General features: G+C 45.9%; 1 protein-coding gene across 1 annotated transcript; it reads left to right on the top strand.

Annotated features, from left to right (window-relative positions):
- The first annotated feature begins 10,552 nt into the window (after positions 1-10,552).
- On the top strand, positions 10,553-20,744 carry Fam163b (family with sequence similarity 163 member B). Its single transcript, XM_090339768.1, has 4 exons — positions 10,553-10,642; positions 14,599-14,620; positions 16,080-16,194; positions 17,519-20,744. The coding sequence occupies exons 3-4, from the start codon at positions 16,102-16,104 to the stop codon at positions 17,930-17,932; spliced, it is 507 nt and encodes a 168-aa protein (XP_090195894.1). The 5' UTR covers positions 10,553-10,642; positions 14,599-14,620; positions 16,080-16,101; the 3' UTR covers positions 17,933-20,744.
- The last annotated feature ends 5,005 nt before the right edge of the window (positions 20,745-25,749 follow it).

Below are 25,749 nucleotides of genomic sequence, written 5' to 3'. Positions count from 1 at the left end.
GGAATTTTTAATTTTTTTTATTTTTTAATTTTCGGGGTAATGTATAGAGGGGTTACAGTTACATTCTCCAGGTAGTAGGTGCATTACTTCTCACACAATGATACCTGTTCTCCTGTTTTTGTCCCTCTTTCCCTCTCCCCACCCGCTAGACAGTAGAATTTTTGTAAGTCCTTCAGTTTTGACAATGTTTACTTTTTAAATATACACTGGAAAGTATTGTAATTCAGCTAGGCACCAGTAGCTCATGCCTGTCATCCTAGGTCCAAAATCTACTCAGGCCCCAAATCTGCCTGAGCCATCAACCACTGGGAAAACTGCCACATTATTTGTATTGTGCCAAATTTTCCAAATTTTCTACAACTGACCATCTATATCCCTAATATAAATGGTACTTCCCAGCGGGATAGGCTACTGGCTATAAAGAACAGGTCCCTGAACATACCTGATTTGCTCCAACACCACCATCCCCACAGGAGACACACTCAATAGAATTCCCTAAGGAGAGATTCCTGCCTCATGGCCATGAAATGTACAGTTCTGTGCAGGAGGCTCCAGTCTACAGTGACTAAGCTTCAGAACTAATGGAAGGCTAGTGCAGTTCCAGGTGGGACAGAGACTGGTTATAACTGAGAATACACGTGCATTTGAGCCTTCCAGAACCTTCTGTCCTCCTATCTCCTGTCTTGAGCTTCAAATTACCTGATTCCTTTTTCACATATGCATATGGAATATCATGATTGTGTTCATCCCTCTTCTCTCCGCTCCTCTGTCTCCCTCCCCACAAAATATGTTTTAGCTTCTGGGTATTTTTTTAACTGTTACTTCAGGGGCATTTTATCAGTTACTGTGAAGGCCATTGTGCATTACAGAATTTGTAATAAAGTGGAGCTAGAGTCACAGCTAATATAGTGCCTAGCCCATGGTACATATCCACATAGACTAATCTTAGCAGTTCCCTTCCCACCCTAACCAGCATTGCCCTGCGCCTCTACCAACCCCAGACCCAGGGAGCGGGGAGGGGGATAGATGGGCAGTTTTCCCTTCAGAGATTTTGTGAAGGAAACACAGAATCATAAGGAAAACTAGTCAAACACTTGCTAAATTCTTGTTATAGTCCAGAGAAACAAACAAACAAAAATGAAAGAACCTTGTACCTCATTTCACTCACAGTGGTGACATGTCATAGTATTCAAAAACTAAATGCTCTGGGTTTGGGATATTCCTTCCAGACTCTTTTCTTTAACTTCACAAAATTAACAAGTAAGTTTCATTCTCTCCATCTTGTCCTTTGTCCCTTCAAGTCCATCAGACAAACTGGACTGGCTACCAGGCAGGTGATCCCAAATGTCACAGAAATGCTTCCCAACCTTAGAAATTGGCCTTGGATGCCACTGTGGGAGGACAAATAAATATAGAACATCAAGAGATTACTCATTTAGAGCCCTGCTTCTGCAATGTTGCCCTGTGAGTCACAGATCAATTAAAGGCACAGTAATTCGGTATGTCAGGAAGGCAGCAAAGAGGGCTAGTCCATGCCTCCGCTGAGGCAATGGTCCCCTTCTCCTCCCAGCCCTCATGCAGACAAGATCTGGTCCTCCCTTGCGGAGGATATAAGTTACCACTGCTGGTTTCCAGAAAGCCAATTAAGAACCCATAAATTGCAATCAAGTAGAAAGGTCTCTGCACACACTATAAATACAGGCGTTGGGGAGCTGGGTGTAGAAGGTTCTGAAATGTTTGCTTCTCCACACCCACGCTCTCCAGCTGAGGTTTCCCTTTGATAAAATGAGAGAACGTTCAACCAAGGATCAAAAAGATATTCCTTGGGTTTTCGTTTTGCAGTCTGGATGAACCTGGACCCTAGAAGCCTCTGACAGCACCGGTGCTCTCAATTACCCTACCTGGTCTTCAGATTTAGTTCTGGCTGGTTTTGATTTTTCTTTTCATAAGTTACTTCTTCATGTATAAAACTAACAACCTGGGGTCAGGAATTTAGCCTAGTGGTAAAGTGCTGGCCTAGCATGAACTAAGCCCTGGGTTCAATTCCTTGGTACCTCATACATAGAAAAAGCCAGAAATGGCACTGTAGCTCAAGTGGCAGAGCACTAGCCTTCAGTAAAAAGTGTTCAAAGACAGTGCCCAGGTCCTGAAATCAAGCCCCAGGACTGGCAAAAAATAATAATAATAATAATAATAATAATAATAATAACAACTTGGAAAGCGTAAGGTCCTGAGTGCAATCCCCAGTACAGTAATGAAAATAATATATGTACATATAATAAAAATGTCACCTAGTGCCGAACCATCTCAAAAGGCTCCTTGAACCACCCAGGGCCAGTTACTTGAAGTGTGTGCCTTCTCGGCCTCTGCTGTGATGGCCCTCTTCTTCAGAAATGTGACAGCAGCAGCACCAGGGACACGGGTCTCCCGTGACTAGATACAGAGCCAGGTACATATTGGCAAAGGGTCCTTTTCAGAGCAATAGAAGGACACCTCAAAGTCACTTAAACTGCAGGCCTGGATGCACAGACCTGCCTAAGAACACAGGTGCGCAGGCCCAAGAGGAGAACTCAACCCCTGCGCTTCCCACAATGCCCTGTGCTCAGCAGCAGAGGGCACTCCTGAGCGCACCTGAGCTGAGTCTCTTGGAATTCCACTACAAGCACAGCATAGAGCCACCTAAGCCATGGGACATAATCATGCATTTTAATCCTTGAGGTAACGTAATAAGGAGAACACGCATTTTATCCCCATTTACAAATTGGGTTCAGAGAGATTGGGTAACTTGCACAAGGAGAATCCAGTTTTCAATTCAGACTTCAGGCCCCTGAATGCTTCTAAGGTCACCTCAACCATCTGGAGTTAGAGGTTCTCAGCTCAAGTTCTCTCTCCTCCTTCTCATGGATTTATGGGAGATCCATGGCATTTCCTGAGGGTGTGGCTGGGGAAGGATCTGGCTGGAGGAGGAGGGTGCTAAGCTGGGGCTCAGCTCTGGTTCCCCACCTCCAGCTCTGCCTGCATGCTGACAACAGGGGCCTAATGCCAGGGGAAAATAGATTCATTCTTCCTAACCATGGCAGATGAGGAAGGATGAATTAGATAAAGTCCATCAGGCCAAGCTTGACATCCTTTGACATACAAAGCAGCATCATAATAACATTTGCAATGAGATTATTTCAAATGCAATAAGCCATCAAGAAACAAGGGGTTATCAAACTCAAATCACACTCTTCCAAGTGCCTAAGCAATCTCTTTAGCCCAATGCTCTTCTTAATTTATAATAAAGAGACTAAAGCTCTTTATTTAGCTGGGCCTTATTAGGCCTTTGCACAAGAAGAACTCACCCAAGACACTTCTATTTTGAGACTTGCTTGATCTAAAATTGACATAAATAACAGATGGAAATACCAATGTGTGTGTGTTCATTCTGTTTTGTTTAGCACACTGGTCCCAGGATCAGGCCCCAAAGATATGAAAGTGAACAAGACAGCCTCTGCCCCACCCCCAAAGAATCCCTTTACCAACAGTCTTGAGAGACTAAACAGGCCTATAATCAAATAACTCCAGCCTCACTCCACCTCCCCGCCCCCAGCAGATCTAATAGAAGATTCCAAGCACCTGCTACACAGGCGGGTGAGCTCAGAACACTAGATAAAGGCAGGGCATGAACGCAAGGCCGAGAGGACCCCCTCCACAGCTACCCCAGAGTGCCAGGCTTTGTCCTGGTTCTGAAGGGCTTCCTGGAGTCTAGATAGTGGCAGAGTGGAGGAGGGGCTGACTACAAAAAGAGGGAGCCCAGGGAGGGCTCCATGCAGGGCCCAGGGGAAATGTAGTGAAAAACCATTGTTGTTGTCCTGGCAGCTTCTTGATTCCATGGGTCAGGGGGACGCTGGCACTGAGGGCATCCAGGCTCAGGATGCCCTGCTCACAATGTCCTGCTCAGAGATTAGAGATTGTAGGAGGAACAAGTTAGTAGATGGGCTTTTCAGGCTGTAAAAATCCTCTGCAGATGTGAGTGATGTGTCTCTCGGGATTTCTTCCCAAAGTAATTTTGTCCACCAGCACCTAATCACTTTTTCTCATGATGTTCATCAGTGGGGTTTGACCTTTAGTCTCGCACATCTATCCATTTCCCTGGCCAGCTCATGATGTCAAGGCAAGGGGAAGCATTTTGAAAATAATCTTCCCTTCCTTCCGACTCACCTGCTCCCAGATTCGCTAAATCTGAATGATATTCCTCTGGTTTGAAACCAGATGTCTAGTTCCTATTAATGTTAATTCTCCAGAGCCCATTTACCATCTCCCACAGGACGGTCCTAGGCCTGAACCTCACAGAGGGAGCCTGCTTTGGCCCACCCTTACTCAGCCTCACAGCTGGTAATTCCAGATACCTACGTGGTAGAGATTGAGAGGATCATGATTGGAGCTCGTGAGACCCCCCCATATTGAGTAATAACCTATGCATGGTGGCACATGTCTCTAATCCCAGCTATGTGTAAAGGGAATTGTGGTCCAGGCCAGCTGAGGAAAGCCTCGAGACTCTAAAAACTGACAAAAGAACAGAAAGGTCCAATGCTTATATGCATCAGATCATACAAAATAATATTTACTAGCCTAGTGCTTCCCTAGCATGCATGAAGACCTGGGTTCAATTCCTTGGTACCTCATACATAAAAAAAAGCTGGAGGTGGTGCTGTGGCTCAAGTGTTAGAATGCTAGCCTAGAGAAAGCTCAAGGATAGTACCCAGACCCTGAGTTCAACCTCCAGGACTGGCATGATAATAATAATAATAATAATAATAATAATAATAATAATAATAATATTTAACGAAATGAACTCCAGAAAATGAAAACAAGATTTTTTGCTGTTTTTGTTTTCTTTTTGTTCTGTTTCTTTATATGTGTTAGAGAGGGTAAGAGGAAACATGGAAATGGAGCATTCACCTATGCAATAACACATGCCTTGTCTCATGAGCTCCAGGTATGTCTGAGCTGAGGCACAGATACAAGAAAAAGAACAGGTGTGCATGCAGACACAGGAGTGTGTGCTGCTGGTGTAATGCTTCCAGAAGACAGTGAAACCCCAGCTCTAGACTGTCAGAGTAACCCTCGAGGGAACCTGGTGAGATGGTTCAGGGACCTGTTTCAGAATTTCACAGCTCACTTTGGTTCAAAGGTCTCTGAACTGGCTTTGATGGGTCTGGATGCTTTGCCATGACTGTAAATCTAAAAGAAAAGCAAATTGAACAGAAGGAATGCTTCCCTGGCTGCAAAACAAGAGCCCTACCACTGGTGGGGAGACCCTGCTGCCATCTGAAATGACACTAAAATGGCACTGGACATCTAGTCGGAATATAGCATCATCACATACTAAGCTGCCATTGTTGGCCTAGCTGCCTCAATTAACTTGGATATTCATTCTAGCCATCGGGGACAGGAATTAGATGTGGACCTATTCTTAACGCTCATCCATGAGTTAAAAGCCAAGTCCTGAGCTGGTGGGGCCAGCAGCATATGTCCCTTGCAGCTGCGTTCAGTGGCTACAGGCAGCATCTCCCATGGTAGCAGGAGGTGGCTGTTTGCCATGACCGGGCTGAAGTCCTAACTGTTCTTACCATCACTCTCTGACCCACTCCTGCTAAGCCTAATGATGGCAACGGTAGCTGCCTGATCAGCCCTGTGAAGTTAAAGGAGTTTGGGGAACGACACCTAGTTCCCACCATCAAAGAATCAGAACCCTGGAGTCCTACATCTTCAACAATATATCCCCAATGACTTAAGCCCACCCACCTGACCCTCATCCCCCAATAGCACTGTGCCATTGGAGGACACTTGAGATCCCATTGCAGACATCAAAAGAATTTAAGTCTCACAAGGGGATTCGGGCAGATTGCCTGAAAGGAAACTCTAGATGACAGCATCCAACTGATGCTGTATAGAGTAAGAGGGCCATACAATAAGAAATTGGGGCTGGATACCAGTGGTTCACATCTGTAATCCTAGATACTCAGGATACTGAGGACAGCAGTTCAAAGCCAGCCATTGCAGAGAAGTCCATGAGAGTCTTACCTCCATTGAACTATTCAGAAAAGGCCAGAAGTGGCATTGTGACTAAAGTGGTAGAGCTCTAGCCTTGAGAAAGTCCAAGGACAGTGCTCAGGCCCTGAATTTAAGCCCCAGGACTGGCAAAAAAAAAAAAAAAAAAGGAGGGGAAGGAAAAAAATTGGGATCCAAAGAGGCTGAGTAGTTTTATCCCAAGTCACACTAGCCACGGATCTAACCTGAGCCTCCTATCCCCGAAGCCTGGCCCTGTCTTCATGAAGACCTGGGCCCACAGCACCACCAGCAACAACCCAGAAAGAAGTGTGCCAGAGGAGAAGCACTTGGTGAGGTGATAAGAGCAGGGTGGGGAAAAAGAGATTAGCAGAGTGACTAGAATTAGTGAAAAATAATGGGAAAATCATCTAAAGATTCATGGTACAAAAAGAAATTCAGAAAATTCTATTTAAAAACACATGAAATAGGAAAGGGAAGGGGGGAAAACAAGATGATTGGGAGGGGATGGGGGAAGGAAATGGGGACAAAAACATGAGAAAGGGGTATCAATGTGTAAGAAGTAATGTACCTACTACCTGAAGAATGTAAATGTAACCCCTCTATACATTATCCTGACAATAAAAAAATAAGAAAATAAAACATAAAATGTTAAAAATAGAGGGAAGGGCCGGGAGCATAGGCTAGTGGTAGAGTGCTCGCCTAGCATGCATGAAGCCCTAGGTTTGATTCCTTGGTACCACATACTCAGAAAAAGCAGAAAGTGGTGCTGTGGCTCAAGTGACAGGGCACTAGCCTTGAGCAAAAAGTGTCCAAGGACAGTGCCCAGGCCCTGAGTTCAGGCCCCAGGACTGGCAAAAAAAAAATGTAAAATAAAATAAATAAGGGGAAAACCAGGTATAGTTTTCCTGCACCATACCTAAGTTAGCCAAGTATGATACAATTCATTCCTTTGTTCCACTATTAATATTTATTTATTGCCTGATTGTCATCATATTTTATGTGAATCTGTGTCCAAGTTTGTCCACTTAAACATTTTTCCTGTCATGATGAATTCCTTATTATTATCACTTACAACTGTACACAGGACATGTGTATTATGCATAAACAAATGTTTTCCCTATCAAACATCTAGCTTCTCTTTTTCTGTTATAAATACTATAGTGAGTCTTCCTTTTTTTCTGATACTAACGTTTCCTTACTTGGGACCATTCCCTGAAACAGGAATATTGAATCTTATTTCAGGTTAGGTGCTTATCTCATACATGATTTTTAATATCAGTGGAATCTCACTCTACTTCATTCTCTGAAGCCCTGGCATTCTGTTCCATGGAAGAACTTTAATTCATTTATCTAGTCCTCTGCTGGTGAATATTTATTAAAATCGTGCAATTGAAGTCATGTTCTGCATAATGACGTTTTGGCCAATTGGAATCCACGTATATATGGTGGTGGTCCCATAAAATTATAAAGGAGTGGAACATTTCCTGTCACCCAATGACACTGTGGCCATTCTGATATCACAGTGGAACTCATTCCTCATATGTTCACGGTGTGCTGGTAAAAACAAACTATTGTCATACAAAAGAACAGCACAGCCAAGAGTCTGTGCCTAGAGCCTGTAATCCTGGCTGTTCTAGAAGCTGAGATCTGAGAATTGCCTTTCAAAGCCAGCCTAGGCAGACAAATCCAAGAGACTCCTAAGTTCACTAAGTCAGCAAAAAAGCTGGAACTGGAGGCATGATAAATAGGTAGATAGATAGGTATTTTTTTTCTCTACTTATTTCTACTTCCAAGAGTAGATCTATAACTGTGTCTCATGTTGGTTGCCTGGGATTCCCTTTCTTACCATTGTCTAAGCCCAGACCTTACCTCTATCAATCCAATCAGCATGTCACTCCCAATTTACCAGCCCCATATCTGCCCAGGCCAGAAAATGAGCAGGTAGACATAGCTTAGCAAAAGCAGAAGAGATGAAAACTGCCCTCTTTAATACAACTCTTCATTTCATACCAAAAGCTGGCACTGAGGTCTTTTTAAGTTTTCTTAGCTCTTGAGAAAGTTGTTTGGCGGGTGAATAGCTGTTTGATTTTGTTGGAAGATGTCACCAGAGGGTCTTAGCCACAATCTTGCTCCTCTTCCTCACACTCTTGTAGATTTTAGAGTTGACTCTGGAGTAGAGGGACCCTCTTCTCATACAGGCAGGGTTTTGTAGGGCATCTGTGCAGTTATAGTTATTGCTGACCACCAACTCTTCAGACCTTCATCTGCAAGTCAAGACTTGAAAGGAAAAATAAGCACACAGTAAAAAGGATTCTTCTCCTTCATTCTCCTCTGCCCTGTCTGCCTGAGGGTTGCAGTTCAGGAAGAGAGGTGACAAAGAGAAAGCAGTTTCTCTGGAGCTGCTAACCTGCTGGCTCAATTTCATGAGTTAATAAACGATTGGAGAAGGCTTAATTGCATTGGAAGGAACTGAGATCAGCCGGTGCTTGGCCTCCACTCAATTAACTTGTGTTCCTAAGAGGGACAAGCAAGCAGGAGCAGATCATTAATTATGTGTGCCAGTGCCAGCTGTGGCAGGCATTTCCTGCTAGCATTCACCTAGCAGTGAGGTGATGTATCTCTGCTTCATTGAGTTCAAAGACATTGAGGGTAAGGGGCTCTTCAGAAAAAGCCATGACTCCTGACCTAATAGGGAGTTGGAAACATTTTATTAAGTGACTTTTAACGCACCCCTCCTCAGGCTCTATTAGAAAAATGGCCTCTGATGTCATTCATCCAGATCTCTTTACTGACCATGACTTTCCTCCTCCCCAGACTGCTGTGCCTTGGCCTTTCTTAGACTTCCTTTCTCCTCTTCCTTCCTCCCTACCCCTCTGCCTCCACACTGAAATCCTCCCAAAGACCCTCATTCCTGCAGCATTTCCCCCAAAGGGCCAGGTGGTTAAGATGCAGACTTATTCAATACACATTCCTGTGCCCCCGCCTGGAGATGCCGCTCCTGGAAGGTCCAGAGTCTGTGACTATTGATGTTTAGGCAGTACTGGGGATTAAGTTCAGGCTTTATGCTCATTCGGCAGGCAATTGACTACTTGAGCCACCTCTCTGATCATTTTTTTATCCATTACTTTGTGAGATAAGGTCTGACTTCATGCCCAAGTCAGTTTGAATCTCAATCCTCCTTATCAGTGTTTCCCGGAATAGCCAGAATGAAGGAGTGGGTCACCACACCCAGCCTCTGTTCTCAAGCACCACCATACCATGGAGCCATGAATTCCTAATCTCTGATTCTCAAGTAACTCTGTGCCCAGCTATTTCCTCACATATGGCTTGGATGATTTCCACTGTGGGGTCTACAACTCTCTATAGTCCTATGACTTCTATCTTTTGAAATATGTCTCAAATCCTGGCAGGAAGAACCCTGCTAAAATCTGCAGTCACATAGGACTCAGCGTTCAACAAGAGTGGCAGTATCCTTGAGAAAACACAATCTGTGGGCCCAGTGCCTAGTGGACAGTGACCAGAAGACAGACGAAAGCCTACATGGAGAAGGAAGGTGAATGGATGAAGGACCACTCTGTAGATGACCATTGGCCTTCTTCTCAGCCTCTCACAGACCTGCTCCTGAGACCTGCTGGTTTATTTACTATTTTCCCTAGTTGGAAGCACGCACCAGTCCACGAGGCAATAATGTCTGTCCCTGGATCTCTGGCTTCTGGCTGAGCAGAGAACCTGGAAGCACAGCCCTCTCCTTCAGAAGACGGCTCTGTGGATGTTGTCCCTTCCCCAATACAAATACCCCCCAGGACAACTGAGCAAAGGCTGAGTATCATACCACAGAGGGGCCTGCCTCTCCCTTCCTTTATTCCCATGTAAACCCTAGGTTCTTTTGATGAATCTTCAGTGAATGTTTAAGGAATTTGAAGAGAGCCCAATGGTTAGCTTCCTAGGTATTGGGGCAGGGTCTTGTTTCCCATCCTCCTTCAGCATACCAGCCTGAACTTGCTCATACCCCTGTCCACTTGGCATGCCTGGCCTGAGAGAAGGCATGATATTGGATCAGAGAAAGGTTGTGCAACTCCAGGCACTGGAAGAAACAGATTCAAAGAAGAGTGGGGGAAGGGGACCAGAAAGAAGCCATAGAGGGCAGGGTCAGCCATGCAGGCCAGCATAAGGGGAACAGATTCTAAATTCTCTAGGAGAGCCTAAAAGAGATGCCAACCCCAGCCAGCACTGAGCGTCACTCCTCGGTGCTTCCTGCCCATGGCTCTGCTGCAGCATTGGACACAGGGCTCCAGAGGGCCCTGGGAGGAAGGAGACCTTACAAGTCTGTCTCCAGGTTCTTATGCTGGGAGTCTCAGAAGGCCAGGTAATCACCTGACAAGAGGCAAAGCCCTTGGGGGTTCCAGTACAGCTGGGTTCCAGCTTCAGCTCCGACCTGTTTGTGTTCTAATTCCATGTCCAACTCCTACTGACTTTCCCCTCTCTTTCTTGGCAGGGAGCAATGGCCTTGACCATGACACACTCCAAACAATCTGCTCAGGCACAGCCTGTGTGATTGAGCTTCTGCTCCTCCAGCTGTTTTCACGTAAGTGTAAGTGAAGGCCAGACCTTCTCCCCCTGCTCCCCCCACCCCCGCCCATACCACCACTAAGTGATTGGACTCTGAATGAGGAAGATGGGGAAAAGGGGAGCTTCAGCTGGGGCAGTGGCTCACACCTATAATCCTAGCTACTCAGGAGGCTGAGATCTGATGATCAAGGTTCAAAGCCAGCCCAGCCCGGGCACAAAAGGACCTAAGACTCTTATCTCCAATTAACCTCTAGAAAATAGGAAGTGAGCTTGGCTCAAGGGCAGGATGGTAGCCTTGAGCTGAAGAGCTCAGGGACAATGACCAGGCTGAGTTCGAGCCCCATGACCCACACAAAAAAGAAAGAAAGGAAGGAAGGAAGGAAGGAAGGAAGGAAGGAAGGAAGGAAGGAAGGAAGGAAGGAAGAAAGAAAGAGAAAAGAAAGAAAGAAAAGAAGGAAGGAAGGAAGGAGGAGAAAGAAAGAAGGAAGAAAAGGAAAATAGCGGGGAGGGGGGTCTTCAGGAAGACTTATCACAAAGGACAGACTAGGGATTCTTTAGTGAGCGTTTGTCCCCTTTAGCGGTGTCCTACCTACCCAACCTAGCCAACAGTGAGTCACTCCATTCCATGTCTGCTTGACCTGGGTGGGAACTCAGAGACCTTTTCCTCAAAAGTATAAAGGGCAGAGTATAGGCAGTGAGAACCACAGAAATGCCCCACATGGGCTCTGGGGTCCTGGCTCAGACCAATGCTGTCCAATGACTTTAGACAAATCCCTGAATAGTCAGGCCTCCCCTCCAGCATTGCAAGAGTTGGGAATCGATTTGCTATTTTCTCTAGCATGTCATAGGCTGCCTCCACACTGGAAGGGAGGGAAAAGTACAGAGCTTGACTGCTGGGAGATAGGAAAGTGTTTGGAGTCATTTTAAAACCTGGGTACCACAAAAGGGAAGGATGCTTTTCAGATGTGAGGAGTTATTGTCATCGTTTGCATCTCAATATAAAAAAACAATGAGCTTATTGGTATAGTATCTCACTTTGTTATCTGATATATTGAATTTATTTGTATTTGGATATTTGAAATTTGATAGGGAAGGGGGGAAAACCAAGACGGGTGGGGGGGGAATGGGTACCAAGACATGTGAAAGGGTATCAATGTATATGAATTAATGCACCTTCTATCTGGCAAATATCATGTAACCCTTTTACTAATTACAATATAAAAAAAAATAAAAAAAAACAATGAGCTTTCCTGAAATAATATGGAGCCACTAACCATAGGAATTTAAATGCTAAATTGTATTAGTACTCAGTCCTCAGGGAAAGGGGTTGTCCCCTTTATTTCATTTCACACACATCTTTTTGGACCATGTCACCACTTCCCTCCTATCTCCACCCACAAGTTGTATAGTTCATATTCAACACAGGATCTAGTAAGTATGTCATGGTTTTTTTGTTATTGTTGTTGTTTTGTTTTTTTATTTGTTTTGTATTTTGCGAGTTCTGGGGCTTGGACTCAGGGTCTGGGCACTGTCCTTAGACGCTTTTTGCTCAAGGCTAGTGCCCTGCCACTTGAGCCACAGCATTACTTCTGTTTTTTTCTGAGTATGTGGTACCGAGGCATCAAACCCAGGGCTTCGTGCACGCTGGGCGAGCACTCTGCCACTAGGCTATGCTCCCGGTCCCAGTTAATATGGCTTTGCAAGCAAAAAAGATCAGTTTCTACGATAAGGTGACTGATAATGGGCACTGTTGGGCTTAAACCTGTCCCTGCATACCCATGGCTCTGCTATATGCGTTGGTTGCCCATTTCTAGACAACTTCTGCTAGACAGCCTCTGTGGTATGAAAGGCCATGCCCAAGAGACAGGGAGGACAAGAGCACTGTCTTATATGATTTCTCCATAATCTCTACTCTCCTAAAACAGGCAAGGGACTTTCTTTCAGTGGGCTAGGCTAGTATATTTAGTAGCGTAGATCATCTCACTGTGTCTCCCTCCTTGGTGAGCATTTAGGAAATCAGGGAGATTGAAGTGACGTCGTAGCAAATTACATAAATACTCCCCAGTCTCACATTCATCTTCTCTTACCAGATGTTCCATGGAGCTCCAGAAGCATGGCCTACCATTCTCCTGAGCAAAGTCAAATCTCTCTTCAATACTGGGGTTTGCAGATGGGATTAGCTGAGCGATGTAACTTGCTGCCCTCTGGTGGTCAATCTAAGTCAGAACTGCCATGGACACATAAAATGAATGACTACCCCAACTTAGTATTAGTTCCTGATAAAACCCAGACATATTGTATAATGCTACTAGAGGACAGGGAAGTAGGAAACAATTACAATCCCTAAACACAAATGTTTCATAATTTAGTAGAGGAATCAAGATATCAGTGAAACACTGACTAGCATCTTACCAAGATAGGATTTGAAAAGTGAAATGTGGAGCAGGCACAGTGACTCACACCTGTAATCCTAGCTAATCAGGAGGCTGAGATTTGAGAATCAAGGTTCAAAGCCAGCCCTGGCACAAAAGGACCTGAGACTCTTATCTCCAATTAACCTCTAGAAAATGGGAAGTGGGGCTTGGCTCAAGGGCAGGGTGGTAGCCTTGAGCTGAAGAGCTCAGGGACAATGCCCAGGCTGAGTTCAAGCCCCATGACCCCCACAAAAAGAAAGAAATGAAGAAAGAAAGAAAGAAAGAAAGAAAGAAAGAAAGAAAGAAAGAAAGAAAGAAAGAAAGAAGGAAAGAAAGAGTGAAATGTGGGGAGACAGTAAAGTCCTGTCCAGAATTAAGGGATAAGACAATAGATTACATAGTCAGAACCTTGAAGGATATACTGGACTAGAATAGATAGAGGAAGAAAATTCAGGCACTGAAAGCGCATCAGGAATCACCTCCAAGAGGTTTAAATCCTAGTTTGTCCCACTTCATTCCTACCCCTGGCCTGTCCAAGCCTTCCAGATTCTTTACATTTCCTGGAGTCATACTCTCCTAAACCCCATATTCTCCCTCCTTACCTGAAGGTTACCTGAGATATAGCTCCTTCTATGGGATAGCTCCCCTATAATTAGCTACCCGCCTCCTGCCATATCCCAAGTCCCCCAGTATGTGCTGGGCTTGCTTATCTTCCACCACCTCACAGAGCTATAAGAGTGATAAGCTAGAAAGCTAAGAACAGGACTGCCACATGGGACAGAGGCTTCACAGAGAACTATGGGAGGCAGGGATGGAAAGATAATGATGCCAAGCAGGGAAGTTGGGAAAGGCAATGCCTTTGAGGCAGAGTCTGAAAATTTGTGCCCAGATGGATGTGTCCTGCAGGCAGTGCAGCCAGAAAGATGCTGGAGACACTGATGAGTCCAGGGGCATGATGGAATATCAAACCAGGGTAGGAGCAAAGGTGCCCAGATCCAAAGTCAGAGAGGATAGTTTAGGAAGCCATTATACCAGCCAGGCTTGAGATGCAAGGTCTTCATGAATATATTGGACAGATGCCATGCTTCTGGTACCCAGACCAGGCAGCAACAGCAAGGCTGCCCCACACCTGTGAGTGAATTGGGAACAATGCCACTGGACAGATGGAATCTGCTAGGAGCACAATGGCAAGCAGGTGGTGTCTTGGGATGAAAAGAAAGGTGCTTCTTCCTCCAGATGAAGGCACAGAGTATAGAGATAAGGCTTAACCTGCATTTGCCATGTGAGGAACAAACATCCTCAAAGCCCTTCAGAGCAGCTCTGGTGGAACTACACAGAGAGACAGAGAGCTGAGAGGTGTCTCCCCTCCCCATCTCTGTTTCCAAAGCTGGAAGACAGCCTTAGCCTGTCTACACTGAGGTGATAAAGGGACAATGGGACATTCCGATGATAAGTGGAGATGAGAATGGGCGTGAAAATTAGAGAATAAGCCATCCTTGCAGGCTTTCCATCAAGCAACACTTCTTTCAGCGCTGTTGTCCTTTTTGTTGTCTTGCAGGTCACCGTTCCCTTTACTGAACGTAAGTGAACACTGCCATTCATTCTTCTATCCTCAAGATGGCAAGGCCCACTGTCCTGTTGCCTGGCCCATCAGCCTGGAAAGCTCAGAAATCCCCATCTGTGGATCTGCCTGAGGCCAGAGTAGCCTCTTCCCTACAGCTTATTTCTGCACTATGTATTTAGTCCCCTCAGCTAGGACTAGTCTCCCCAGGCTGGCCAAAACCATCCACATGCCAGGATGCTGCTGCCAAATCCCTCTGGGCTCAGCTCATCTTTGTTTTCCAGGGTAGTTTGAGGAAGAGACAAACCCAAAAGAAATGTGGGTTTGATGGGGCTGGGAGTTTGGCCTAGTGGTAAGAGTGCTTGCCTAGCATGCACGAAGACCAGGGTTCGATTCCTCAGCACTCCACATACATAGAAAAAGCCAGAAGTGGTGCTGTGGCTCAAGTGGTAGAGTGCTAGCCTTGAGAAAGCCCAAGGACAACACTCAGGCCCTGAGCTCGAGCCACAGGACTGGCAAAAAAAAAAAAAAAGAAATGTGGGTTTGAGCCAAGGCAGGCCTTTGAATTTGAAACCCTTACCCTCTCCTGCCAAGGCACTGGGGTTGGTGCTCAGGGCAGCAGCTGGTGCTCAGTGTAGCAGTAATGGACAGCCAAGTTCATCAAAGCTTCAGTTCCTCACATGTAAAGTAGAGCTAATTAGTAACTACCCCAAAATATTATGGTGAGTATTCATGAGAGCAGTCATGGAGTGCTTACTTAGCACAGTGGCTCACATAGACAAAGTTCTCGGTCCACAACACTAATGAGTCTATTATTCTGTGACAGGAGCCATAAGAAGGGATGGTCAAGAAAGATGCAAAGTAGTGCCTGGCATGGTGGCTCACGCCTGTAATCCTAGCTACTCAGGAGGCTGAGATCTGAGGATCAAGGTCCAAAGCCAGCTCCAGCACAAAAGGACCTGAGACTCCTATCTCCAATTAACCTCTAGAAAATAGGAAGTGGGGCTTGCCTCAAGAGTAGGGCGGTAGCCTTGAGCTGAAGAGCTCAGGGACAGTGCCCAGGCCGAGTTCAAGCCCCATGACCCACAAAAGAAAAAAAAAAAGATGCAAAGTGGACTGTGGACGTGGCTTACCTGATAGAGTGCTCAATAGTAGAGTGCTCACCTGGTAAGCACAAGCTTTTAAAAAGTAAAGAGGAAGAAGGGGAGGAGAAAAGGACTGAAGGGAAAGACAGAAAGAACCTGATGCTGGATAGAAACCAAAAACAGAAGTAGCACTCTGTCCCTTCTCCTCTCAGTGAAGTTGTCACAGCCTTGACTTACAGTACCTGCGTTAGATCCTGGCCACCACAGGTCCTCCATGTTCAGGAAGCCTTTGGGGCCCAGGACCCTCCCAGCCCCATCTGTCAGGGCACCCTGCCACCAGCTATACAGAAAGTACCCTGTGTGACTCCTCACCCCTCCGCACACATCTTGCAGAGTTTGATGGGGCGTCGGGCGGATGACCGCGGGAACGGTTGTGATCACTGGCGGAATCCTGGCTACAGTGATCCTCCTCTGCATCATCGCTGTCCTGTGCTACTGTAGGCTCCAGGTCAGTCCCCTGGGCCTGGCCGGAGGCTGCTAGGCCGCTAGCAAACCACCTCTCCATTCGGGGGCAGAGGACAGAAACCAAAGACCCACTCGGGACTGAGCCCAAAGCCATGGAATGGGGTAGAGGTAAATCAAGAGCTGCGAGTTGGAGTGCTCAGAAGGAAGCTGTGCATCTCCGCACACCCTGCGTCATTTGGGGCAGCCAGAGAGTAGGCTGGGAAAACACCCCATTATTGTGTTACCCTCACAGGGCAGGTAGGCAGACAGGGGACTTGGACACTGATGCTAACAGCCTCAGCCCCATTCTCAGCAGGCTGTGTCTATCTCTCTCTCTCTGCCTTTCCACCTCTCTGGACCATGACCTGGACTTAGTATACTGAAATCAAGAAGAAAGCAAAGGGAAGGTATTCACCTTGCAAAACTAGAACTGGAACTACAAACTTGTGGGATGTAGGCCACTGGTGTTTAGTGTTAATCCTGGCACCAGCAAAGTGTTGCACGGCAACCTGTGCATACTCAAAAGTACACTAATTTTTTTAAGTATAATCATTTTAAAAACTTATTCAGGTCCTGAATCTTCTTGAAGGTTCAGAGAGCATGGTTCTCCAAAATACTAGTGTTTATGACCATAGAAATCTGTGTGTTTATGGCTGCTCTTTATCTTTTAAGGTGTTTTTCTTTTACAGTCTTAAAATTTCCATTTTAAAATTTCTGATTAATATAAAAGTCAGAAATGAAATTCTCAGTTTCTCTTGCAGAAAAAAATAAGTGCATTAAAGCAGGCACTGGTGGCACATGACTATAATCTGAACCACTCAAGATGCTGAAATTTCCCAGATACCAGTGGCTCACACCTGTAATCCTAGCTACTCAGGAGACTGAGATCTGAGGAACAGGGTTTGAAGCCAGCCTGGGCAGAAAAGTCTCTGTGAGACTCTTACCTCCAATTAGCCACTCAAAAACTAGAAGTGGCACTGTGGCTCACAATCCCTACCACCTACCAAAAAAAAAAAATTGCTGAAATCTGAGAATCACAATTCAAAAGCAGCCTGGACAGAGAGAGAAACTTTCAAACTCCTATGACCAGTTAACCGGAAAGAAGCTGGAAATGGAGATGTGGCTCAAATGTTCAAGCACCAGCCATAAGCAAAAAAAAAACAAAAAAGCTGATCAAGAGCACAAAGTCCCGAGTTCAAATATCAGTACCTGAACACACACACACACACACACACACACACACACACACACACACACAGTGCACTGGGGCTGGGAGCAGGAAAGTGCAGACAAACAACTACTCAGCCATCCTGTTCTCCTCCCCCTAGTATTACTGCTGCAGGAAGAGCACAGTGGAGGATGCGGATGAGGAGGAAGAGGAGGAGGAGCACTACTTTCCCACCCATTCCAGAAGCTCTGCCTGCAATGCCTGCAGCTCCCAAGCCCTGGACGGCAGATGCAGCCTGGCACCTCTCACGATCGAGCCGTGCAGCCAGCCATGTAGGGTGGCAGCAAGCCACTGCACCACTTGCTCCCCATATCACTCCCCCTTTTACATACGGACGGCTGACATGGTGCCCAATGGGGGTGGAAGCGAGAGGCTCTCCTTTGCTCCCACATACTATAAAGAGGGGGGACCCCCCTCTCTCAAACTGGCAACACCCCAGAGTTACCCGGTGACCTGGCCAGGCTCTGGGCGTGAGGCCTTCACTAATCCAAGGGCTATTAGTACAGACGTGTAACCCCTCCCCCAACCAGCACACACACTGACACTGCTGCGGGCAGGAGCGCTGAGGCAGTGGACAGCTTTCCAATGGCCATCTCAGTTTCTCTGGCTTTTCTTGTTCCATAGCAGAGGGTTCACCAGAATTCAAGCTACTGGGGAAAACCAAAGTATGGCCTGGCTCCCACCCCATGGCCCAGCCATGTCCTCAGCTTTACCAGTTTCTGTAGGGACTTCCTGCTGTCACCACAACTCCTTCCAGTGACACCCCCCCCCAAACCCCTGGCTTTGCTAGGCTGTGGCAAAGGAGCACAAAGAAAAGCTAACCAAAAAATTCTGGAGGCTTCCAGAGTCCTTGGGAGGTGAAGTGGCACCTAGAAGAAAGGGAGACGAAGGGCAAGGACTAGGCATTCCACAATTTGAGAGGACAGGGGAAGATTACGTTAAAAAAGACTTCTCGGGATTTGTTTGCTAGAACTCAAGAACCAATTAGAGTCTCTGTACATTGGCTATCATAGGTAGTGTGCTCACAGTAGCTGCTCCAATAGAGAACACGGCCCCTCCTTAATTTCCCCTTCCTCCAGTATCACATGAGTGTGCATAGGGGTATTTATGGTGATTGCACCAAGAAGCCACTGTCTACCTGGTCTCGTCCACGATCATTTCACTGCCTTAGGAACCACATGCCCCCTGCTGGAGAAGCATCATGTTGTCAGAGTTGTAGTAACTTCAGCCTAGTCCTCTATGCTGTTCTGGGAGGGCACACACACACACACACACACACACACACACACACACACGCACGCACACAACCACCAGAAGCCATGAGAGCTTTGCTACCTTCAACTAAATAGAAAAAAAAAACAACTGACTAGAGTAGCAAGAAGAAAAGGGGATGAAAGTAGCCAATAACCATCGACACAGGTGGTACCTGGTGTCCCACCTGCAAATAATCCTTTAGAGATCAGGTGCTCTACTTCAACATCCACATGTCACATCACTGAGCAGGCCCTCTTCATTCCACTGGGAGCAACAGTCCTGACTCTTGAGCCTTGGAAGGCTCCAGAGGATTTGGATATGTGTTAGTATTGGGATTTCATGGTTACGCCTTCCCTTAGCCACCCGACTCCCAGTCTCATTGCCAGGGGCCACTTATTACCATCGCACTCCAGCCCCACTTCCAAGGCTTACTTCCGGCTCATCACCCAATTGTGGCCTTATGCTTTTTTTATTTTTTTAAGTAAGCATACCTGATGAGTTTTCCAGCTGCCTCTGCAGTAAAAGGACACTGACCTCCTTTGTAAGGGCATAGCTCACCCCTACCCTTCCTGACTCACTGAATGCTGCAGAGAGTAGGAAAGCACAAGACTGGCTTTTCCCTGCCATCTTGGCTTTGCATTGGACACAAAGCAGGGTGCAGTTTCCAGTGTGGGAAAAGAAGGGGAATAGTTGCTTCTTGTATTATTCAACCTCAAGACCTTATATCTAAACTGGAATTAGCACACACTGGGTTGAAAAGCACAAGTCAGGTTCTAGCCATATTTTGCTTAGCTTTACACTATAGAAAGGACCAATGACTTAGCTTCTTGGAGACTTCATTTTCTCCGGGAAAACAGGACAGATTCCAAGGGCTCTCTAGTGCTCTATGAGACTAAAGACTCCTTCAAACCTACTGTCTAGGCTGTTTTCCCCCTTACCCTCTTCCCAGGTTGAAATATGAGCTAGGTGTGGAACTCACTAGCTGTCTGATCCTGGCTTCTGAAAGGATGTTTGCTGAGGAACGAAACAAACAAAAATCTCATTTTATTTTTTTTTACTACTTTACATTAGTTATATGGAAGGAGAGACCTTATTGTTAGTTTGTACACATTTTCCAATCAACATTGGTCAGTCTCATTCCTTCTATCACTTTCCCTTCCTCTTGTCCCAAAACAATCTCAACAGGTTTCACAGTTTTATTTTCATAGGTGCAAACTAAATATCTACAGCCATAATCTTCATCTTTCATTCTCATTTTAAGTTCAGCCTACACACACACACACACACACACACACACACACACACACACACACACACACACACACACACAGAGTGATCTCAAATAGAAGCAGTGCTCTCGTGTCAGGAAGCTACTCCAGGAGGGATAATGAGATCTTTCTTTGTGGAGGCAGAGAGGTAAATTTGACGGCAGCCTTACTGCAGCCCACCCCACCATCCATCTTCATAGGCCACATAGAATCCCTGGAACCAGCTGCTGGGCCTCACTGCCCTCCCCTCTTTTTAATGACCAGCCCAGTGCCTTGCTCTCCTTGCAATTCCACAGTTAATCCATCCCACAGCCACAGCTTTCCTCACCCAAAACAACACCACCATCATTTGACTGCCTCTGAAAGAATCAGAACAATCCAGTTAACTATCACTGGCTTCTTGCCGCCAATCTACTGGGGACTGAGCACAAAGCACCCTCTACCATTGCATTTTCTATAGCTTTCTCAGCCTAAGTGCTGCTAACCCACAAGTCAAAATCTGGGTCCAGGGTGTTAGAAAGAAGATGGGTCCACCCTTCCTCATGCTGCCCTCATAGCTCAGGGATCAGGCTCTGGCCCAGGCTCAAGATCACCTGCCTGCTTCACTGTAGCAGTGAGGGCTCCACCCTGTTGAAGAGGAAGCCCACCCCACCAAACAGCATCCTTTCAGCTGTGGAATCTGCACTATGGGACACTATTTGTACACTCTTCAAACTGAACCTGAACAGGAAGAAAAGGAAGAGGGGCTAGGGAAAAGCCAGGCCTCTCCATCTTTCTCCACCTCACTACTCCTGCTGCAGAATTCTTGTCTTGCATCTTTGATAACTTGGAGTCTCAACCAAGTGAATGTCAAAATAAATGCGAAGTTTGAAATAGAAATCCCTCGCAGGGTCCTTTATTTTTCACCCAGGGAGTGGGGGCAGCTGAGCATGAATTTAAGAGTGAATGCTCCATTCCAACATCAAGATCTACCTGCTTCCCCTCCTCCTCTGCTTGCAGGTCAACACAGCCCTTCTCTCACTGCAGGGATCACCATTGCCTCAATATAGTTCATATCCAGGGAAGATTTTCTGTGCCTTGGGCAGGGGCCACTGAAGTATAGTGGCTGACTCATTGGAGAGTCTGTAGCTTCACCCTGCCCTGACCTCACTTTCCAGGCCTGCCATTTCCCCACCTGTGTAATTCTGAGTCAGATCACATGTGCTCAGAAAGCCTAGGGAGACTCAGCTGTGTCACATAGCCCCATGTTGTATGGGTCAAGAGATAAGAGAGAGTCTGAAGAGTCTGTGCAAAGAGCCATGAGGATTAGGAAATGGAAAGGCAGGAAATAGCTTTGTGTGTAAGAGGAAAACTTAGAGTGTGTCTATCTGTGCACACACTCAAGACTATGTGAAAGATAAGCTGTTTCTCTACTATGGGACTATAGCAGTGGTGACCACTGTGGGAGGCCAGCAGGCAGCCTGGATAGCATGCCAGGCCTCTGACCCTACAGCAGGCTTTCTGGTATCAAAGAGAGCACAGTTTCACCCCCAGCACAAGGAGCAACTGCCACTATTCTGCTACTGTAGTCCTCCTCTGGCAGCAAAAGTCAGACCCAAAGGCAAATCTCAGCAAGGAATCAACCCACCCCATCCTCAAACAAACACCCTTCTCACCTTCACTTCTATCTGGCCACCTGATACGCTGGTGAAGTAGGCTTGCCCATGACACATCAGCCTGGACTTGTGCTTGTTGATGGAACCCTAGCCTTGACCCAGCTATTTTCCCTGGTGGGCTTTGATCTCCCCAATCTCAGCCTCAGGCCACTTCACTGTCCAGGTATGAAAGGGAAAATACGTGAGGAGGGGAAAGCAGTGATCAAGACCTCAGGCCTTCTTCCTAAACCCAATGGCCTCTCTGAGCCACAGGGCTCTGGTGCCCGAGATACCATTGGCTCTACAACTCTAAGTTGCATCATGCTAACCAAAGTGCCCAAACTCATCCCTGTCATCCTGTCCCTGAATTTTAGCAGGGACTTCAAGAGAAGCTCCTGTTAGCATAAAATCTTATCTAGTTTTCGGCATTCAAATTTAAAAGGGCCACTCAGAGGCCACTGATTGTTTCTAGGGGAAGATCACAAACAACAAACATCTACAGTTGAAGCAGAGTCAGGAGGGGCCACTGATTGTTTCTAGGGGAAGATCACAAACAACAAACATCTACAGTTGAAGCAGAGTCAGGAAGCCTGAAGGCGAAGAAAGATGACTTGGATGTTGCAAGGAATCACATCCCAGATTACTGATGTTAATGGAATGACTTGTGACAGACAGCAGGGCCTTACTGACTCATACATAGTCCCTAAAGTTCACAGGAAATAACAGCCCCAGTCTGATCAAGGCCCCAAACTTCCCACTCCTAACATATGGAAGGAACTGATAGACCATCATAGCCCAATTTTCAAAAGTTAATAACACATAACCCACTTTTCCAGCACTGGTCACCCTCAAGTCTGCAGATTTCAATAAAGCTTTGAGGTCTTAGGACATCTAGCACAGTACTCCCTTTTGAGACTGTCCACTCCCCAACAAATGTGCTCCTGCTTAAATCTTTTCTGTATCCATCTTTGAAATCTCTGAAGAAATGCAGAACTTTCTGGCCCCAAGAATCACTGACCCAAATCTGGTGACATATTTTGGCAAGTCATCCTAGGAGACTCAAAAATAGATGCCTTTTTCTCTGAATCTGGAAGGCCCATCTGATTCCTTATCGATATGGGGGAGACTGCCTTTATAGTTTTAACTCTCTAATTCTGGATCATAATCCTGCAAAACTTACCCAACAGCATTGTGCAAGGCAAAGTAATTGACTCTTTCCCTTTCCTGTGCTTAGGGAGATCAAATAAATTATACCCTAGACTGAACCTACAGGATTAGCTTGTGAAGATTTGGGCTTTTGATGGATCTTCTCTTTGTTGGCTTCTTTTAGAAGTTTTAGCTTAATCATCTCTACATGGAATGTAACATTCTGGAACTTTTAAACTCAAAGAAGACCAAAGGGAGCCGGGCACGGTGCCTGTAATCTTAACTACTCAGGAGGCTGAGATCTGAGGATCAAGGTTCAAAGCCAGCCCTGGCACAAAAGGACGAGACTCTTATCTCCAATTAATCTCTAGAAAACAGGAAGTGGGGCTTGGCTCAAGGATAGTAGGGTGGTAGCCTTGAGCTGAAGAGCTCAGGGACAGTGCCCAGGCCCAGGGGTAGGGCAGTAGACTTGAGATGAAGAGCTCAAGGACAGCGCCCAGAATGAGTTCAAGCCCCATGACCACCCCCACCTTAAAAAAAAAAAAGAAACAGAAGAAGAAGAAGAAGAAGAAGAAGAAGAAGAAGAAGAAGAAGAACAAGAAGAAGAAGAAGAAGAAGAAGAGGAAGCAGAAGAAGAAGAAGAAGCAGAAGAAGAAGCAGAAGCAGAAGCAGAAGCAGAAGCAGAAGCAGAAGCAGAAGCAGAAGAAGAAGAAGAAGAAGAAGAAGAAGAAGAAGAAGAAGAAGAAGAAGAAGAAGAAGACCAAAGGGAAAATTTTCAGGGAGACATAAGAATCAAAATGACAGCAAGTTTCCATAATATCTATAGCTACAGGTGGACAGATAATCTTTTTTGTTTCCTTTTGTCATATTCCTTTTGTCATACACATAACTGGATTAATAAAGACACAGTAAACCAGGTGCTAGTAACTCAAGCCTATAATCCTAGATATTCAGGAGACTGAGATCTGGAGGTTCACAGTTTGGGGCCAGTCTGGATGAAAATACTTACTAAAAGCCATCTCCAAATTACCCAGAAAAAAAAAAAAACAGGGCTAAAGAGTGGCTCAAGGGGTAGTGGGACAGCCCAGTGTGTGAGGCTTTGAGTTCAAACCTTAGCACCTCTCAGAAGAAAAGAAAAAGGACAAGGCCAACAGGAGATAGAAATATTTTTTAAAAAGAGTATTCTTTTATGAAGTGGGGCATTTTTAAGTAAGAAGGCAAAGACCTGCGTTCAATTCCTCAGTACCATAGACACAGAAAAAGTAGGCAGTAGGGCTGTGGCTCAAGTGCTAGAGCTCTAGCCTTGAGAAAGCCCAAGGACAGTGCTCAGGCCCCTAAGTTCAAGCCCCAAGACTGGCAAAAAAAAAAAAAAAGCAAATATGAATCCAAAATGGAAACACTGTCTAAATAAAGAAAAGGCTCACTAAACTTCCCCCTTAAGACTTCCTTTTCTATTTTAGAAAAATATTACCAGGACAAAAAAAGAACATTACAAAGTCAGCATCAGGCTCATGCCTGTAATCCTAGCTACTCAAAAGTTTACAGTCTGAGAATCTTGGTTCAAAGCTACCCTGGGCAGGAAAATCCATGAGACTCATTTTCATGGCTCAAGTGGTAGAGTTCTGGCCTTAAACAGAAAGAGCTAAAGGATCGTGCCCAGGTCCTGAGTTCAAGTTCCAGTACCAGAAAAACAAGCAAAAGTACATCACCAATCTCCTCTCCAAAATGACTCTCTCTCCTCTAAGAGAGTATAACCTTCCTTCTCTTAATAAATACTGCCACTACTTTGCTATGTGTCATGTCTTGCTTGAAATCTCTCTTTAGGGAAGGCAAGAACCAAAGACCCCAACTGAGGCTCACAGAAAACCAGGACAGCCAGTGACAAGGAAGGGCATAAACCAGGAGTCCCACCACATCTCTTCTTGCTTGGAAAGGAAGTGCCTCAGCCTCCTTGTGCCTCCTCCGTGAGACACAAGCCACAACTCACCTTCCTCCTCATCTGGGCCACTCTATAACCCCTGCTCTCCATCCAAACAACTATCATTCCTCCAGCACAAAGCAGGGCAAAATCTCCCAGAAAACACTGTCACCTCAGTTTGGTGAACATGGTCTCCCCATACATACCACCTGCACCTCAATTTGGGGGTACCCCTCCCCACAGTGTGCATTAAGATAAACCAGGATCTGGTTTATCTCCAGCCACTTCCAGCCACAGCAGACACTATGTAGGGAAGGAGGAACTCTTTAAGTTACAAAACCATTGTCTCTTTTCTCTTTATGACTTCTCATCCCAAAAGATGCACTAAGCAAGGGGCAAAATCTAGAGGGTGAAAAATGATCCAATAATCTAGAGGGTGAAGCTGCCTGGCTCCACCACTTACTGTGTAGCTTTAAGCTACATCTTGAACCTCTCTGTATCTCACTTTCCTTATCTGTAACACTAAGATTGAAATGTCCAGTATGAAAACCCAGTGAGCTGATGGCTGGCATACATGGTAGCTATTATCAACAGACAGACCAGAAGGTACATCGTGGAAGCAGCAGACTTGCTCAGGTTTCATGGACAGAACATTCCACTGCTGTGTGTCCACTCTCCTCTCCCCACTTCCCTTCATGTCCATGACTCTCCTCTTCCACTCCTCCTTCACCACCTCTCCCTACAGCCTGTGCCATGATCACTTCACTCACAACTGCCTCTTTCCTAAAGTGCCTGTGACTGTTTGAGGGACTCATTGTCCACTGACCCGGAATTGCATTCTATCCCCCAAACCTGAATGAATGAATGAATGAATGAATGAATTCATATATTAACCCAAGAGCACAGGGCTCAGCTTTACTGTGTGTTTATTTCACTGGCTCCCAAGTTCAAGGATTAGGTTGCAAAGGGGAGGCAGAAAGCTTCCAGAAGGACTTCCAGCCTTCATCTAAAGCCTGGATTCCTTCGTCCATCCACCCCTCACTCTACTTGACTTCATTTAACACGAGTACCACGTGCTGGCTTCTTGGCTAACAGAAAGTGATGAGGGACT

Source organism: Megascapheus bottae, chromosome 10 (genome assembly GCF_031878675.1).
Source record: "Megascapheus bottae isolate mThoBot1 chromosome 10, mThoBot2.hap1, whole genome shotgun sequence".
NCBI classification, from domain to species: domain Eukaryota; kingdom Metazoa; phylum Chordata; class Mammalia; order Rodentia; family Geomyidae; genus Megascapheus; species Megascapheus bottae.
Note: the sequence above shows the minus strand (reverse complement) of the source record. Positions and strands in the feature narration are given on the sequence as shown.

Coding starts and splice junctions, on each gene's coding strand:
- Fam163b (XM_090339768.1), top strand. CDS start 16,102: ATGACCGCGGGAACGGTTGTGATCACTGGCGGAATCCTGGCTACAGTG. Junction 16,195..17,518: donor TGTGCTACTGTAGGCTCCAG/GTCAGTCCCCTG, acceptor TCCTCCCCCTAG/TATTACTGCTGCAGGAAGAG.